Genomic DNA, 17544 nt, shown 5'->3' with positions numbered 1-17544 from the left:
GTTCAAGACCAGCCTGACAAACATGGTGAAACCCCATCTCTACTAAAAATGCAAAAATTAACAGAGCATGGTGGTGTGCTCCTGTAGTCCCAGCTACTAGGGAGGCTGAGGCAGGAGAATCACTTGCAAAAAAAAAAGAAATAACAAGGTTGTTCCTTCTGAGGGCTCTGAGAAAGGATTTGTTCATGCCTGTCTTCTGATGACACCCAGCAATCCTTCAGTCTCTGCTTCTTGTATCACTCAGCATTCTCTCCTCCTGTATCTCTCTCTCTCTCTGTATCTCTTTTCCTCTTCTTATAAAGACACCAGTCATATTGGATTACTCTAGTATAACTTTAACTTCTTAACTACATCTTAATTAATTATATCTTCAACAAACCTATTTTCAAGTAAAGTCACATTCAGAGGTACTGGGAGTTATATCTTCACCATATCTTTTTGAGAACACAATTCAACCCATAATTGGTTGGTTTTTTACTATTGAGTTTTGTGTTTAGATATTAGCCGTTTGTCAGGCGTATGGTTTGCAAATATTTTTTTCCTAGCCTTTAGCTTCATTCTTCATCCTCTTGACAGAGTCTTTCAAGGCAAAAAAAATTTTTCATTTCAGTGAAGTCCAGTGTATCAATTTTTCCTTTTCTGCTCCTTGCTTTTGGTGTCAAGTCTGGAACTTTTTGCCTAATCCTAGATCCGAAATATCTTCTCTTAGGTTTTTTGCAACTGTATCATTGTTTTGCATTTTAAGTTTAAGTTCATGATCCAAGTTGTTTTTTGTGTTTGAGGTTAAGATCAAGATTCAATTTTTTTGCCTTTGGATGTCCCATTGTTCCAGCACTAATTGTTGAAAAGATCATATACTCTCTCCATTGAGAAAGGATTGCACGTTTCTCAAAAATCATTTATGCTTATTTGTGTGAGTCTATTTCTGGGTTCTTCATTTTGTTCCATTGACTTATGTGTCTATCCTTTTGCTAAAACCAATCAGTGTCTTGATTAGGCTATGATGAGTCCTTACATTGAATAGACTGATTCCTCTCCCTTTAGTCTTCTTTTTTCAAAATTGCTTTAGCTGTTTTATTTCCTTGTCTTTCTTTCTGTCTACATTTGTTAAACTTGTCTATATCTACAAAAAAAAAAAAATTGCTGGGATTTTTATAGGAATTATGTTAAACCTATATATCAATTTGGAGAGAATATCTTTCCTATGCTGAGTCTTCAAATCCATGAACACAGTATGTCTCTGCATTTATTTAGATCTTACTTGATTCCTCTAATCAGCATTTGGTCATTTTTAGCATTAAGTCCTGTACATATCTAATGTCTTATTAAATTTAATTCTTTGTATTTCTTTTTTTGAACAATTGTAAATGTCATTATATTTATAATTTCAGTATTCATATGTTCATTGCTAATTTATAAAAATACAGTTGATTTTTATATGTGTATCTGGTATCCTGCAACCTTGCTGAACTCATTTATTAGTTTTAGAAATTTTTTTGAAGATTCTTTGGGATTTTGTTGTTGTAGATGTTGATGTTGGCAAATAGGCTCAGTTTAATTTCTTCCTTTCTGATGTGTATGCCTTTTATTCCCTTTTCTACCTTATTGCACTGGCTAGAACTTCCAGCACTATGTTGAATAAGAGTGGTGAGAGCAGATATCCTGCCTTGTTCCCGGTCTTAGGGGGGTAAGTATTCAGTCTTTCACAATTAAGAATAATATTAGCTGTACAGTTTTTGTTGTTATTGTTTGGTTGGTTTTTGCCAGTTTGTTTTTTGTAGATGCTTTTTAACGTGTTGAAGAAGTTCTCTTCCATTTCTGTTTCTGGGAGTTTTTTAATTTCTGGGTGCTGATGTTTGTGAAATGTGTTTTTTTTTAATCAGTTAATATGATCATGTGATTTTTCTTCTTTAGCCATTTAATATGGGTAAATTACATTGATTTTTTTTTTTTAATATTAAACCAGCCCTGCATCTCTTGAATAAACCTTACTTGGTCATGATGTTGTAAAATTCTATTTACATATTGCCAAATTCTACTTGCTAATATTTTGTTAAGAATTTTTGTGTCTGTATTTGCCAGACACTGTCTTTATCTGGTTTTGCTATCAAGGTTGCATTGGCTTCAAAAAATGCCTTGAGAAATGTTCCCTCCCATTCTCTGCAAAAGATTGTCAAGTATTTCTGCTCATTCTTATTTAAACTTTTGGTAGAATTCTCTGGTAAAAGCCTCTTGGCCTGGAGCTTTCTTTTTTGTGAATTTTTAAATGACTAATTCAGTTTCTTTGATAGTTATAAAACTGTTCACATCTATTTTATATTGGGTGAGTTTTTGTAGTTTGTGTTTTTTGAGGAATTGGTCTGTTTTATTTATGTTACTAAATTTATGTCTGTATATGTGTGTATACCCTTCTTATCCTTTTGATGTCTGCAGTGTCTGTAGTGATCTCTCCTATTTAATTGTTGATATAGGTAATTTGTGTCTTCTCTTTTTTTTTTTTTGGTCATTCTTCCTAGAGATTTGTCAGTGTTACTGATCATTTCAAAGAAAAGACTCAGCTTTTTGTTTCATTGATTTTTCTCTATTGTTTTCCTATTCTCAATTTAATTGGTTTCTGTTCTTTAATTTTTTTTTCCTGATTAACTTGCCCTTTTTCTGAGTTCTTGATGTAGGAGTTTAGATTATTGATTTGAGATTTTTTATTTTCTTATGTGTGCGTTTAGTACCATGAATTGCCCACTCAGCACTACTTTACCTATGTCTCTGAAATTTTGACATGTTGTATTTTCATTTTCTTTTTTTTTTATTTTGAGATGGAGTTTCACGTGTGTCACCCAGGCTGGAGTGCAGTGGCACAATCTCAGCTCACTGCAACCTCCACCTCCCGGGTTCAGTCAGTTCTCCTGCCTCAGCCTCCCAAGTAGCTGGGATTACAGGCACCTGCCACCACACCCAGCTAATTTTTGTGTTTTTAGTAGAGATGGGGTTTTACCATGTTGGCTAGGCTGGTCTCAAACTCCTAACCTCAGGTGATCCACCTGCCTCCGCCTCCCAAAGTGCTGAGATTACAGGCGTGAGCCATCCCGCCCGGCCCTTTTTTTTTTTTTTAAACTGAGACGGAGTCTCACTGTCGCCCAGGTTGGAGTGCAGTGGTGCGATCTCGGCTCACTGCAATCTCCGCCGCCAGGGTTCAAGCGATCCTCATGCCTTAGCCACCTGAGTAACTGGACTACAGGCGCGTGCCACCACGCCTGGCTAATTTTTTTGTATTTTTAGTAGAGATGGGGTTTCACCATGTTGGCCAGTCTGGTCTTGAATTCCTGACCTCAGGTGATCTGCCCGCCTCGGCCCCCCAAAGTGCTGGGATTATAAGCGTTAGCCACCACACCCAGCCTGTATTTTCATTTTCAATCAATTCAGTGTATTTTTTAAAATTTCTTTTAAGACCTCTTTTTGACTTATAGATTATTTAGTAGTGTGTTGATTAGTTTCTAAGTGTTTGGTATTTTCTTGCTACCTTTCTGTTATAAATGTCTAGTTTGATTCAACTATGTCCAGTAACACACTCTATATGACTTCGATTTTTGAAAGTTTGTTTGAGATTTGTTTTATGACCAGGGATGTAGTCTGTCCTGGTGTAGGTGCCATGGGTATTTGAAAAGAATGTATATTTTGCTGTTGCTAGGTAGAGTGCTCTATATATTTTGAGTAGATCCTGTTGTCTAATTGTGTTGTTGAATTTTTCTTTATCCTTGCTGGTTTTCTATCTAGTTGTTTCATCAGTTGTTGGGAGAAGGTTTTGAAGTATTTGAGTATAATTATAGATTTGTTTATATCTCCTTTCAGTTCAGTCAGTTTTTCCTTCACATGTTTTGCAGCTCTGTTGTTTTGTGCATGCACATTTAGGATTGCTATGTATTTTTAGTGGGTTGACCATTTTATCATTGCATAATGTTTCTTTCTCTCTCTGGTAATTTTATTTGCTCCGAAATCTGCTTCGATGTTAATATAGCCACTCCTGCTTTCTTTTGATTAATGCTTGCATTACATATCTTTTTCCATCCTTTTCAACATGCATGTATCATTATTTTTAAAGTGAGTTTCAGGTAGACAGCATATTATTGGGTGATGTTTTTTGATTCATTCTGCCAGTCTCTGTGTTTTAATTGGCATATTTAAATCATTTATACTTAAGCTTGCCATTTTAAACTTTGTTTTCTATTTGTCTTCACTATTTTTTATTTCTGTTACTTGAGTAATTTTTTGAAGTCCTTTTTGATTTTTTGTAGTGTTTTGAGTGTATGTCTTTGTATAATTTTCTTACTGATTGCTGTAGGCATTGTATTATATATGCAGTTTACTAGTATACTTTACCAGTTCAGACTAGAAATGTTACCTCCTTTTATGTCCCTTTATCCTCTCTTATTTTTAATATGCTCATCTTAAATATTTCCTCTGAATACATTTAGAACCGGGTTGGATAATTATAATTTTTCTTCAACCATTGAATATAATTTAGAAAACTCAAGAGAAGGAAGTTTATTGTATTTACCCTTATATTTGTTTACCATGTTGTTTCTTCCTTCTTGATGTTCCAAGGTTCCTTTTCTTATTATTTCCTTTCTGTTAAGACAGCTTCCTTTAGTCACTCTTCAAGAGTAGGTCTGCTAGCAACAAATTCCCTTTGTTTTCCTTCATGTGAGGCTGTCTTGATTTCCTGTTTCATTCCTGAAGGATATTTTTGCTGGATGTAGGATTTTGGGTTGATGGCTCTTTTCTTTCAGCACTTGAAAAATGTGTTCCTTCCTTTTGCCCTCCATTGTTTCTGATGAGAAATCTGTGTCTTTCATATTGTTTCCCCCAATGGTATCTCCTTAGTTGCTTTCAAGATTTTTTAGTGTTGTTTTAACTCAATTACCTCTGCAAAGAAAAAAAAGATTTTGTTGTTGTTGTTGTTGTTTTAGTTTTCAGAAGTTTGACTACGATGTAGATTTCTTTGGGTTTATTCTCTTTGGAGTTTGTTCAGCTTCTTAAATCTGTACACTTATGTACAGATTCCTCAGCTTGCCGAGTAGCTGGGATTACAGGTGCCCACCACCATGCCTGGATAATTTTTGTATTTTTAGTAGAGACAGCATTTCGCCATGTTTGCCAGGCTGGTCTCGAACTCCTGACTTCAAGTGATCCACCCACCTTGGCCTCCCAAAATGCTGGGATTACAGGCGTGAGCCACCGTGCCTGGCCCTAGTTCACTTATGCTTTCCCCTTTCTTCTCCATTCTGCTGTTGAGCCCATCGCTTAGTTTTAGTTTTTTTATTTCAATTATTGTGTTTTTCAGTTCTATAATTTCCATTTTGTTCCTCTTTATATCTTCTGTTTCTTTACTGAGAGTTTCAGTGTTTTCACTTGTTTCAAGCATGTTCATAAATGCTTGCTTAAACAATTTGATGATGACTACTTTAAAATCTTTGTCAGATAGTTTTAACATTTTTGTCATTGGTATTAGCATCTGTTAATTATCATTTCTCATTTGATTTGTGATCTTCCTAATCTTGGTATGATGAGTAATTTTTAGTTGAAACCTGGACATTTTGTGTATTATGTTATGAGACTCTGGATTTTATTTAACCCTGCTGTGTTAACTGGCTTCCTCTGACACCACTCTGACAGTGAAACGGTGGGTTGTAATGCTGCTTCATTAATGCCAGGTAAAGGTAGAAGTCCAGGTTCCCTATTCAGCCTCTATTGACATGGGGGCCGGGGACGGGGCAGGAATGGGAGTTCCAGCTCTCAACTAGGCTTTCACTGATACCACTTTGGCTGGAACAGGTAGGAGTGCTTGTTGCCACTTGGTGGTGGTAAAATCCTGATTCTTCACTAGATCCTCCTGTGTCATCACCCCACTGAGGAGGAGTATAGTCACTTTGTTACTGCTGGATAGGGGTAGAAGTCAGGGTCCACATTTGTCCCTACTGATATCACTGAGGTGGAGCCTCATTTTCACCACGTTGTGTAAAAATTCCAGCTGGCCAACATGGTGAAACTCCGTCTCTACTAAAAATACAAAAATTAGCTGGGCATGGTGGTGGGCACCTGTAGTCCCAGCTACTCGGGAGGCTGAGGCAGGACAATCGCTTGAACCCGGAAGGTGGAGGTTGCAGTGAGCCAAGATCACACTACTGCACTCCAGCCTGGCAACAGAGTGAGACGGCATCTCAAAAAAAAAAAAAAACAGATTTCAGCTTCCTACTTGGGCTTTTCTAACACTAGCCCAGCAAGATGGCTGGGGGCATCTTGTTACATCCTGGCAAGAGTGAAAATCTAGGCTCTGCCTTCAGCCTTTGCTGGCATGTCTATAGGGGTGTGGCCATAGTTTTTTCTGGGTTGTTTAGCTGAAGTAGGGCAATTCTTGTTTAAAAGCTTTCAGTCTTGTTAGACTACTCCTTTTGTGGTCCTTTGGCTAGAGGGAACGGGTTCATTAGGGCTTTTTTTTTTTTTTTTGTCTTCATCTGTTGGCATTCTTGTTTGCCAACTTTGCCAGCTGTAAGTCTGGGATATAGGAGACAAAAACAAAGCCCAGAGAACTCGTTAACATGTGATTCCTTGGGTCCCCAGGTCCCTAGTTAGTGTGCTACCTTCTGTCCAACTTAATGTCCATGGTTTTTAGTTATATTTAGCTGGATAAATAGGGAAATGTATGTCTATGCCATCTTTCTGGAGTCAGAAGTCTACCTGACTGTCTTTTAATGGAGATACAGGCAGTGATTCCATTATCTTTTATTGTTGCATTTTAGTTAATAATGAAAACTAACATTTCTCAAGTACACAGTATGTGCCCAGGTACTGTTCTAAGTGCTTTTTGTGTGTTGAGTCATTTAATTCCCTTAAAACTTTATGAAATAGTTACTAGTATTATTCTGTCTTATCAGATGAGGAAACTGAGACATAGAAAAGATAAGTAACAAGCCCCAAATTACTGACAAATCCGTGGTTAAACCCCTGGCTCTCTGACTCCATAAGCCCACTCTAATACTCATGGCCTAAGATAAATCTCAAATCTATATGCTTTCCATTATAACAACTTTGTTTTTTTTGGAAACTTGTCACAGTTTTTCTATCCTAGAATTCAGAAATTTTACTAGGATCTGTCTAAATGTAGGTCTTATTTTTAAAATAATTCTCTCTAGAACCCAGTGTATCCATTTCATCAGAAAGCTTAGGTCTTTCTACTGATCAGTGACATGTTTTTAAAATTTTTAATCTTTCCTCTCATCCACCCACTCAAAAAAAGATTTTGCAGAAGGTCTTTCATGTGGTCATAAAGATACTCAATAAAGAACAAAGAAATTAGTTCCTTCTAATATGTCAGAAGCTTTCTTTTTTAGATGTAGTCTTGCTTTGTCACCCAGGCTGGAGCGTAGCAGTGATATCATAGCTCACTGTAACCTTAAATTCCTGGGCTCAAGTGATCCTCCCATCTTAGCCTCCAGAGTAACTAGTACTACAAGCACGTGCCACCATGCCCAACTAATTTTTTAATTTTAATTTTTATTTTTATTTGTACAGGTGGGGTCTCCCTATATCTCCCAGGCTGGTCTCAAACCCCTGGCCTCGAGCAGTCCTCCCACCTCAGCCTCCCAAAGTACTGGGGTTACAGGCATGTACCACTGCACCCGGCCCCTTTCTGAGCATTTTTTTTTTCTTTGAGATGGAGTCTTGCTCTGTCTCAGGCTGGAGTGCAATGGTGCGATCTCAGCTCACTGCAACCTCTGCCTCCCGGGTTGAAGCTAATCTGCCTCAGCTTCCTGAGAAGCTGGGATTACAGGCGCACGCCACCAGGCCCGGCTAATTTTTGTATTTTTAGTAGAGATGGGGTTTCACTACATTGGCCAGGCAGGTCTCAAACTCCTGACCTCGTGATCTGCCTGCCTGGGCCTCCCAAAGTGCTGGGATTACAGGCATGAGCCACCGCACCCAGCCACCTGTTACATTTTTTATTCTTTCTTTTTTTTTTTTTTTTTTTGTTGCCAGGCTGGAGTGCAGTGACGCGATCTTGGCTCACTGCAACTTCCAACTCCATGGTTCAAGGGATTCTCCTGCCTCAGCCTCCCGAGTAGCTGGGATTACAGGCGTGCATCACCACGCTCAGCTAATTCTTGTATTTTTATAGAGACAGGGTTTCACCATATTGGCCAAGATGGTCTCGATCTCCTGACCTCGTGATCTGCCCGCCTCAGCCTCCCAAAGTGCTGGGATTACAGGTGTGAGCCACTGCACCCGACACTTCTGAGCATTTTTGAAGCAAAACTAGAATACTGACTCCTGGGAAGATGATATGGTATTGTCCAGGGAACAGGAACTGGTCTAAGAAGAATGTGGCTACCAAGCATGCTTTGAGGAATGCTACTGCAGCCCCATTTAGCTGTGGTGTATTGTGTTAAACTCAGGTCTTGTAGGCATCCAAATCTCAAGTAATCTGTCCCTCTTAGAACTTCTTGGTTCTAAGATTGCTGATAAAATACTCAAATCTTCCTGTCTTTTTTTTTTTGTTTTGGTTTGATTTTAATAAACTGACTGGGTGGTTTCAAATTTAGGCTGAGGCTAGAGATTTCAAGAAGTGAATTTCAAGAAGGGGAAAAAAAGGTTTTCACGTGAATGAAGTTGGAAATGCCAAGTAAGCTACAACAGTGTACTGTATGTTCTATTTCTCCTCTTCACTCCCACAAGGAGCAATTACTAAATAACTTATATTTGTAAGACTTCAATAGCAAAGAATGCATATTACTAAGATGATGAATATGTAGCCTTTTATCAATTTATTTTAAAAGATTAATACTCCTGGTGAAAATACATTATGATGAAAATTTTGTAAAAACTAATGTATCACTGGATCAGGATTAACATCTTGGAATAATCTACCATCTACTTAAATTGTTGGGCCAACATATCAATTGTAGTGAAGCCATTTTATTTACTAAAACAGAGAAAAATTCCTAAAATGTATTCTGCATCAACATATCTTCTACCAGCCTGGATCCCTCTGGTAATTGGGGTTTATTAAAAGGCCCTGCCAGGTAGTGAGGACTCACAAAAGACTCAACATCCAGCCCCCAGCAGCACTAAGGCAGATGTCTTTTCCCTCTGATGACAGTGCTACTACCTCTACTGCTGTGAGTGTCTGAGTCTTTGTTCAGAATGCTACAAGAATTGTACTAATTTCAAGAACCCTGCAGGGCAACATTCCCACACCACTGGCCTCACTCCTAGCTAGCCTGTCTTCATGGCTGCCTTTGGCCAGACATGGTTTCTAGTCCCTGCGTCTGGAGTTCCTGCGTCTGGAGGCCAGGTTGGCAGGCCACCTGACAGAAAGCTGTCAGTGCGTGCGGAAGAGCTCCCTGTGGAAAGGGCACTTGGTTTGGTGAAATCCTCTCCAGAGACATGATTTTTGTCGAGGCTTCTTTTATGGTATTTACTACTTTCATTTAATGTCATTCCCTTTCCCCAAACACACACACACACACACACACACACACACACACACACACACACACACACACGCCTTAATAGTTTTGTCCTCTTTGAGTTTTCAGACACTTCATTATCTGATATCTCATTTTATCCTTTCAGGAATTCCTTAAAGTTGTTAGATAGGACAGTCATTATCCCATTTGAAAGATGAGAAAATTGAAGTATAGGTGGGCCAAGCTCTGACATTTAGCTAGTGACAACCTGGGAGCAAGCATCCAGATTTGCTGACTGCAAACCTCTCTGTCTTTCTACCATACCACTTTCTGTCACTTGCCTATTTCCTCTCTCTTAGCTTGCCCAGTACAGATGTTTATTCTCTTATTTTCTTTCTTTTTTCTTTTTCTTTTTTGAGATGGAGTCTCAGTCTGTCGCCCAGGGTGGAGTGCAGTGGAGCAATCTTGGCTCACTGCAGCCTACCACCTCCCTGGTTTGAGCGATTCCCCTGCATTAGCCTCCTGAGTAGCTGGGATTACAAGTGCATGCCACCACTCCCGGTTAATTTTTACATCTTTAGTAGAGACACATTTTCGCCATGTTGGCCAGGCTGGTCTCAAACTCCTGACCTCAGGTGATCCACCCACCTCAGCCTCCCAAAGTGCTGGGATTACAGATGTGAGCCACTGCACCTGGCCTAATCCCTTATTTTCTAAGGTGAGAGATATCTTACCAAGCCAGTCTTGTCTGGGGAGGGATATTTCTAAGGGATTAAAGGACAGCCATCTAAGTCTTGGCTATAACAAGGGTCATCAAGTGAGGCCCTGTCAGCAATATGAAAGTTAAGAGCTAAGTTTTGTGCCCTGTAATTTTCTAATAGCTCCACAGCGTATGTGCTATGTATATTTGGTAAAGCACTCCTTAGCTACATCCTTCCTTCCCTTCCTAAGAAGATCTGAATGTAGGAAAAAGGAAATTAAATATGTATTTGAGTAAAAGCACTTGCTCTAACTGAGCCAACCCAGAAAATGGCCAAAGGTTCAAAATTAAATATTACCCATTATTTATGTTTGGAAGCTGTCAGAGAAGAATTTATATGGGATGAAGTTGTTCTTTGCAGGTATTGACTTCCTGATATGTGTTACTAGAGACTGGAAACTAATAATAAGATTTAGGTTTCAGATACAGCCAGTTAGCATCTCAGTGGTGTCAACAGTATAAATATACTCTTCTGGGAACCTACAAGAAAACTAAAAATCTGTGAACACATTTTTAATTTACCATGCATAAATAAAAGTGGAAGTTTTCTTTGCTTGGTAGAGTTTTGTTTGGGTTTGGATTTGTAGTATTCATAGTTATAATTCCATTATCAGTCTTTGGTCTTAATAAGCAGGCCTGGCAGGAACTCTTTATTTTGTAAGGAATCAAAATGACAAATTACAGCTTATCACTTACAGGAGAGGCAACCTTTATCTGTGGAATTTTAACTGTAGTGATCAGTAAGTATTCTCAAACAAACTGACAGAAATAGTCCTTTTTTTTAATGTTTAAACAACACTTACTGTTTCTGATTATAAAAGTAACACATGAGCAAGGCAGTGGAGCATATGGACTGAGATTGCTGAGTTTGGAGCTGGAGGGGCTCTGGCTGTGTACATACTGGGTCAGTCATGGCCATGGGACCAGAACTGTCTAAGCTTCAGTTTCCTTGTCTATAAAATGGAGAGAAATTGGCTGGGCGCGGTGGCTCATGCCTATAATACCAGCACTTTGGGAGGCCAAGTGGGGATGATTGCTTGAGCCCACGAGTTCAAGACCAGCCTGGACAACATGCTGAGACCCTATCTCTACAAAAAAATTTTTAAAAATTAGCTAGGTGTGGTGGCACGTGCCTGTAGTCCTAGCTATTTGGGAGGCTGAAGTGGGAGAATCACTTGAGCCCAGGAGATTAAGGCTGCAGAGAGCTGAGATCACACCATTGCACTCCAGCCTGGGGTGACAGAGTGAAACCCTGTCTCAAAAGAAAAAAAAAGTTACTTGAAAATTTTTCATGACCCTTTAATACTATAACATATGATTATATAATTAATCATATTTCCTTGTGAGATATCTCAGTTATTTCTAATATTTTACCATTATAAATATTGCTACTTCAAGGGTTGAGTTATTAGGTTAAAGGCCAAAGAGTTTGAAGAATCTTAAAACTTTTTTTCTTTTTGCACTTCTCTGAGGTTGAACATTTTCATGTTTATTAATTGCTGGCATTATTTCAGTGAAATCAGCCTTTTAGTGAATAAATGCAACTTGCAAAGCTTTTTATATAGGATCTCCAGTCTCTGAAATAGTGCCAGGTACATAATACTCAGTAAATATTTGGCATGGTGAATGAATGAATGAATGGCAAGAATATTAACACTTTGTCTACCATATTTGTTTCAGATGAGGTCATTGTGCCTCTATATGTGCACAGTGATAATGCTGTCTTGGTTCTTAGTCTTTACCTATTTTTTTTTCCATTTTTTTCTTCCCCCACAGTTCACCCATGAGCTCGGATTTCCCACATTACAACTTCAGGATGCCTAATATTGGATTCCAGAATCTGCCTCTCAACATATATATTGTGGTTTTTGGTACTGCTATATTTGTCTTCATCCTTAGTTTACTCTTCTGTTGCTACTTGATTAGGTAACCAATTTTCATTCTATGTTACTTCAAAATATGTTAAATAATCAATAATCAAGTTTCTATCCTCAGATTTTTTTTTAAATGAAGTATGATAATTGGCAAATTTTTAAAAAATTAAGATGGCTTACCGTTTTAATCTGTGCATTAGTAATCAGTAAAACACCTTTATATGATCTTCAATCTTATCTATTGATGAAGTGTTTTACTCTGTAGGAGAAAATTGTCCTTATTTATTTTTCTGCCTTTCTATCTGGTAAACAGATACACATATGTCATTGTCTTTCTCCAAGATTTAATCTACTCTCACAGAGATTTCAAAATTGCTTTTCAAGAAGGTGTGGCTTCCTTGTTAGCTAAGGTCATTAGGTATCAGACAAGTAGAGGAGGCTAGGCGCAGTGGCTCATGCCTGTAATCCCAGCACTTTGGGAGGCCCAGGCGAGTGGATCACCTAAGGTCGGGAGTTCTCGACCAGCCTGGCCAACATGGTGGAACTCCGTCTCTACCAAAAATACAAAAACTAGCTGGGCGTAGTGGCTAATGCCTGTAATCCCAGCTACCTGGGAGGCTGAAGCAGGAAAATCACTGGAACCCAGGTGGTGGAGGTTGCAGTGAGCCAAGATCGTGCCATTGCACTCCAGCCTGGGCAACAGAGCGAGACTCCATCTCAAAAAATAAAATAATAAAGAAACGTAGGGGATGCTCCTTATATCTCACAGATATGTTGACTGCTTATGACTTTTATTTCTTCCTCCAAATTAATTAAATATTTGAGGCAAATATAATTGTAATCTACAGAAAAAAACTTTATAAAACCTGCTTATTTCCAGAAATTCCTTTTTCTAACATTTCTATTAAACTATTATTAAAATAATTATATCAGCCAGGTGCGGTGGCTCACGTCCAAAATCCCAATACTGGGAGGCTGAGGTGGGCGGATTACCTGAGGTCGGGAGTTCGAGACCAGCCTGGCCAACATGTTGAAACGCAGTCTCTACTAAAAATACAAAAATTAGCAAGGTGTGGTGGTGGGCATCTGTAATCCCAGCTACTTGGCAGGAGAATCCCTTGAACCTGGGAGGGAGAGACTGCAGTGAGCCAAGATCATGCCATTGCAATCCAGCCTAGACAACAAGAACAAAACTCCGTCTCAAAAAAAAAAAAAGTTTGATCACAGTGTTCTAGGACAGTGGGATATAAATATCATCCAAAAATGTAATTAAGAGTAAAAAGTTTAGCACTGTGTAAAGTAACTGTTAACTGAAGAAGTCCCAAAAAAAAGTACTGAAACTTTTAAGTTCTAGACTTGGGGTGTTTTTAATTGTAAACACCAAAGCATTTGTGTTTGTCTATCTGTAGACAAATACCTTCCTTAGTGGAAAGAAAAAAAAATGAGGTACATACATGTAAATACTTGCTGCAGCATTTAATATATTTTTGTGTTACACTTTTTGTTGCATCATAAACACATTTATTATTACCAATGGACAATGAGTTCTTTATTGTTATTATTATTATTATTTGAGATGGGTTCTCTGTTACCTAGGTTGGAGTGCAGTGGCACAGTCTCTGCTCACTAAAGCTTTCCTCCTAGGCTCAAGTGATCCTCCCCACTCAGCATCCCAAGTAGCTGGGGCTACAGGCGCCTGCCACCACACCTGGCCAATTTTTTTTGTATTTTTGGTAGAAACGGGGTTTTGCCATGTTTCCCAGGCTAGTCTCAAACTCCTGAGTTCAAGCAATCCACCCGCCTCAACCTCCCAAAGTGCTGGGATTACAGGGGTGAGCCACCACATCCGGCTAGACAATGAGTTCTGTTAAGACTGTTCAACTAGTTCAGATTTTTACATCTCTTTCTAGCAAGAAAAGACAAGGTTTTGTGTGTTTATACAAATGTTAATATTACTGCAATTCCAATATAATAAAGCACTCAAATATAAATTAATAATAGTTTGATAAACATTATATAAATATTCAGCATTTTTTAAAATTAGAGAATTAGCCATAGCATATATAGGACCTCAGAATATAAAAATATGGTTTTTTTTCAGACTTACTAGTTTTTTTTGATAATTCCTCTACGAATGTTGATTTAACTCAGAAATATGTAAATTTAATATTCAAAACCAAATTATTTTTTAAAGAGGCAAAAAATATAAAAATATAACAAAATGTAAAAAAAAGAAAATGTTATTAAGGGAGGGTTATCATATTGTAAAATATTTAATTCTAAAATATATAGCTCATAATATAGTTTTCATTACTATGTCAAAGAATTAAGTAAGCCTTTAACTTTAAACAAAAACCCACTAATGTACCAATTTGTGATTCTGGGTAAATTTTTTGAAAAGTAAGTTATGAAACACCCTTTTACCTCATTGTATTCCTTTTAATAATCAAGCAAATAAGTAAAGTGATAATGAAAAAATAATGATATGTACTTAATTTTATCCTTTTGTATCTTTTTTTTTTTCAAGATAGTGTCTCACTCTGTCGCCCAGGCTGGAGTGTAGTGACATGAGGCTCACTGAAGCCTCAACCTCCTAGCACAAGTGATCCTCCCATCTCAGCCTCCTGAGTAGCTGGGACTCTAGACATGCACCACCACACCCAGCTAATTTTTGTATTTTTTGTAGAAATGAAGTCTCACTATGTTTTCCAGACTGGTCTCGAACTCTTGGGCTCAAGCATTCCTCCCAGCTCTGCCTCCCAAAATGCTGAAATTATAGGCATGAGCCACCACACCCAGCCTTATCCTTTTTTATAATCAGCCTAACAGGCCGGGTGCAGTGGCTCATATCTGTAATCTCAGCACTTTGGGAGGCCAAGGCAGGCGGATCACTTGAGGTCAGGAGTTCAAGACCAGCCTGGCCAACAAGTGAAACCCCATCTCTACTAAAAATACAAAAATTAGTTGGGTGTGGTGGCGCATGCCTGTAGTCCCAGCTAATTGGGAGGCTGAGGCATGAGAATCACTTGAACCCTGGAGGCAGAGGTTGCAGTGAGCCAAGATCGCGCCACACTCTACCCTGTCTCAAAAAAATAAAAATTAAAAAATTAAAAAATAAGCTAACAAAGCAAAGAAATTAGGATCTGTTACACTAAAATTGAATTATCATGTTTAATCAGAAATGTTCAAACATTTCTAAACTTCATTTACTAGTCATTGGTACAATCGTTTTTTGTTTTGTTTTGTTTTGTTTTTGAGATAGAGTCTTGCTCTGTCACCAGGCTGGAGTGCAGTGGCGCGATCTCGGCTCACTGCAAGCTCCACTTCCCAGGTTCACACCATTCTCTTGCCTCAGTCTCTCGAGTAGCTGGGACTACAGGCACACGCCACCATGCCCAGCTAAACTTTGTATTTTTAGTAGAGATGGGGTTTCACCATGTTAGCCAGGATGTTCTAGTTCTCTTGACCTTGTGATCCACCCGCCTCAGCCTCCCAAAGTGCTGGATTACAGGCATGAGCCACCACGCCTGGCCAATTTTTAAAATTTAATCATGAGGTAAGGAGCTTTCCTTTATGATGATCCTAATTTGTTACCTTTAACACTTCAAATGGTAAATTGGGATTTAACAAGTCTTTGCAGTTAATCTAGAGATCTGTGGAGTTAGCTCCTCCAGAATTACCCTAGCTCATTTTTTATGATAACCTAAGCTCTCCAGCACCTTCCCAGGAGGTTCTTCTGTTCTGCAGAGAGCTCCCTCCAGTCACCACCACTGGACTCATCAGAACCATAGGAAGAATCTAACTTATGTCTAAATAAGACAGTCACTACCAACCACAATCTTACACAGGATTGTGGTATAGAATGTGCTGACTATGATAGGGCTGTGAACAGGGCACTACTGGAGCACAAAAGAAGGACATCTTACCTGCTAAGAAAGATCCTGTTTTATAATGAATTATATAATATTCTAATTTATGTTTGTTCATGTTTTTTCCCTGATGGTTATTTGTTCTGTTTGTTATATCTCAAACACTCAGAATCGTGCCTGGCACAATATTAAGCACTCGATAAGTATTCGTTGGGTGAATGAATGAACAGTTCCCTAGTAGGAAGTCATTAGATATGCCTAAGACTAAAAAATCAAGAAGTACCAACAGAGGCAAGTTATTTAGAAACATGGAAGTCAGGATCAAAATAGTGAGCTAAAGGGGGAAAAATGGGTTATCTCTTTGGAAGAGGGCAGAGGACTGCTGATTTTTTGTTATTAACCCTGTAGAGCCACATATGACAACATATGTAACTTGGATAAAATTAAAAACAAAAAATAGAGGGGTGATGCATACCCCAGTTACCCTGATTTGATCATTATACATTGTATGCTTGTATCAAAATATTACATGTACCCCATAAATAGTACAATTATTGTGTATTATGTTTTAATAATAATCAAAAATAAATTTTGAAGAATACAGGGAAATTTGGGGGCTACAGTTATTATGAGATCTTGAACCAAGATAATGATAGTAGATCTAGAAAAGATGTGGTTGTAAGAAATACTTGGGAGGTGAATATAAACAGAAATTAATGACTGGACATTAAGGACAGAAGGGGTTTAGAATCTTTCTTGGACTTCTGGCTTAGGCAGCTGGGTAGATAGCAATCCCTTCTGAGAGATAGAAACATTTTAAATGAAAAGATGATAGATTCCATTTCAGAGATGGGGGTCTGAGTTTCCTGTGTAACTGTCAAGGTGTTTAATACTTAATTGGATGTATAGCTCTAAAGCTTGTGAGAAGTCTGATCTGTAATTAATAGGTAGAAGCTGAAGCCAGGAGTGTTGCCTAGAGAGAATGTGTATAGTAAAATAAAATGGGCCCAGGGCAGAATCCTAAGGAAACATTGATATTTAAGAAGAGCCCTTAAAAGAGACTGAGAAGGGATAGCAGGAGATAAGAGGAAAATCGAGGCTAGGCATGGTGGCTTACGCCTATAACCCCAGCACTTTGGGAGACCAAGCTGGATGGATCACCTGAGGTCAGGAGTTTGAGACCAGCCTGGCCAACGTGGTGAAACCCCGTCTCTATTAAAAATATAAAAATTAGCCAGGCGTGGTGGCACATGCCTGTAATCCCAGCTACTCAGGAGGCTGAGACAGGAGAATCGCTTGAACGCAGAAGGTGGAGGTTGCATTGAGCTGAGATTGTGCCACTGCATTGCAGCCTGGGCAACAGAGCAGACTATCTCAAAAAAAAAACAAACAAACACAGGGGCACAAAATATTGTGAGAAAGATGCCCTACAAGTAGTGTTTCAATGGATTGAGTCAATTATGTCAGCTGCTCACAAAGAGGATAAGAACTGAAAAGTTCACATTACATTTGACAATAAGGTTTGCATCCTTAATCTTTGGTAGAAAAACTTCAGTAGCATAGGGTAAGGGATGGTAGAG

At 38.5% G+C, this 17544-nt stretch overlaps 1 protein-coding gene across 4 annotated transcripts in view; it reads left to right on the top strand.

Annotated features, from left to right (window-relative positions):
- Nucleotides 1–17544, top strand: part of RNF24 (ring finger protein 24) — a 101542-nt gene that overhangs the window by 49072 nt on the left and 34926 nt on the right. For 2 of the 4 annotated variants that reach the window (XM_055266291.2, XM_055266292.2), the window contains 2 exons: nucleotides 1619–1687; nucleotides 11998–12147. In XM_055266291.2, the coding sequence (XP_055122266.1) occupies nucleotides 1632–1687; nucleotides 11998–12147 (206 nt within the window). In that variant the 5' untranslated portion in view covers nucleotides 1619–1631. The remainder of the gene's footprint in view (nucleotides 1–1618; nucleotides 1688–11997; nucleotides 12148–17544) is intronic. The other 2 variants (XM_063633531.1, XM_063633532.1) reach the window with 1 other exon arrangement.

This window comes from Symphalangus syndactylus, chromosome 24 (genome assembly GCF_028878055.3).
Source record: "Symphalangus syndactylus isolate Jambi chromosome 24, NHGRI_mSymSyn1-v2.1_pri, whole genome shotgun sequence".
Taxonomy (NCBI): Eukaryota; Metazoa; Chordata; class Mammalia; order Primates; family Hylobatidae; genus Symphalangus; species Symphalangus syndactylus.
This window is presented reverse-complemented; position numbering and strand designations above follow the sequence as displayed.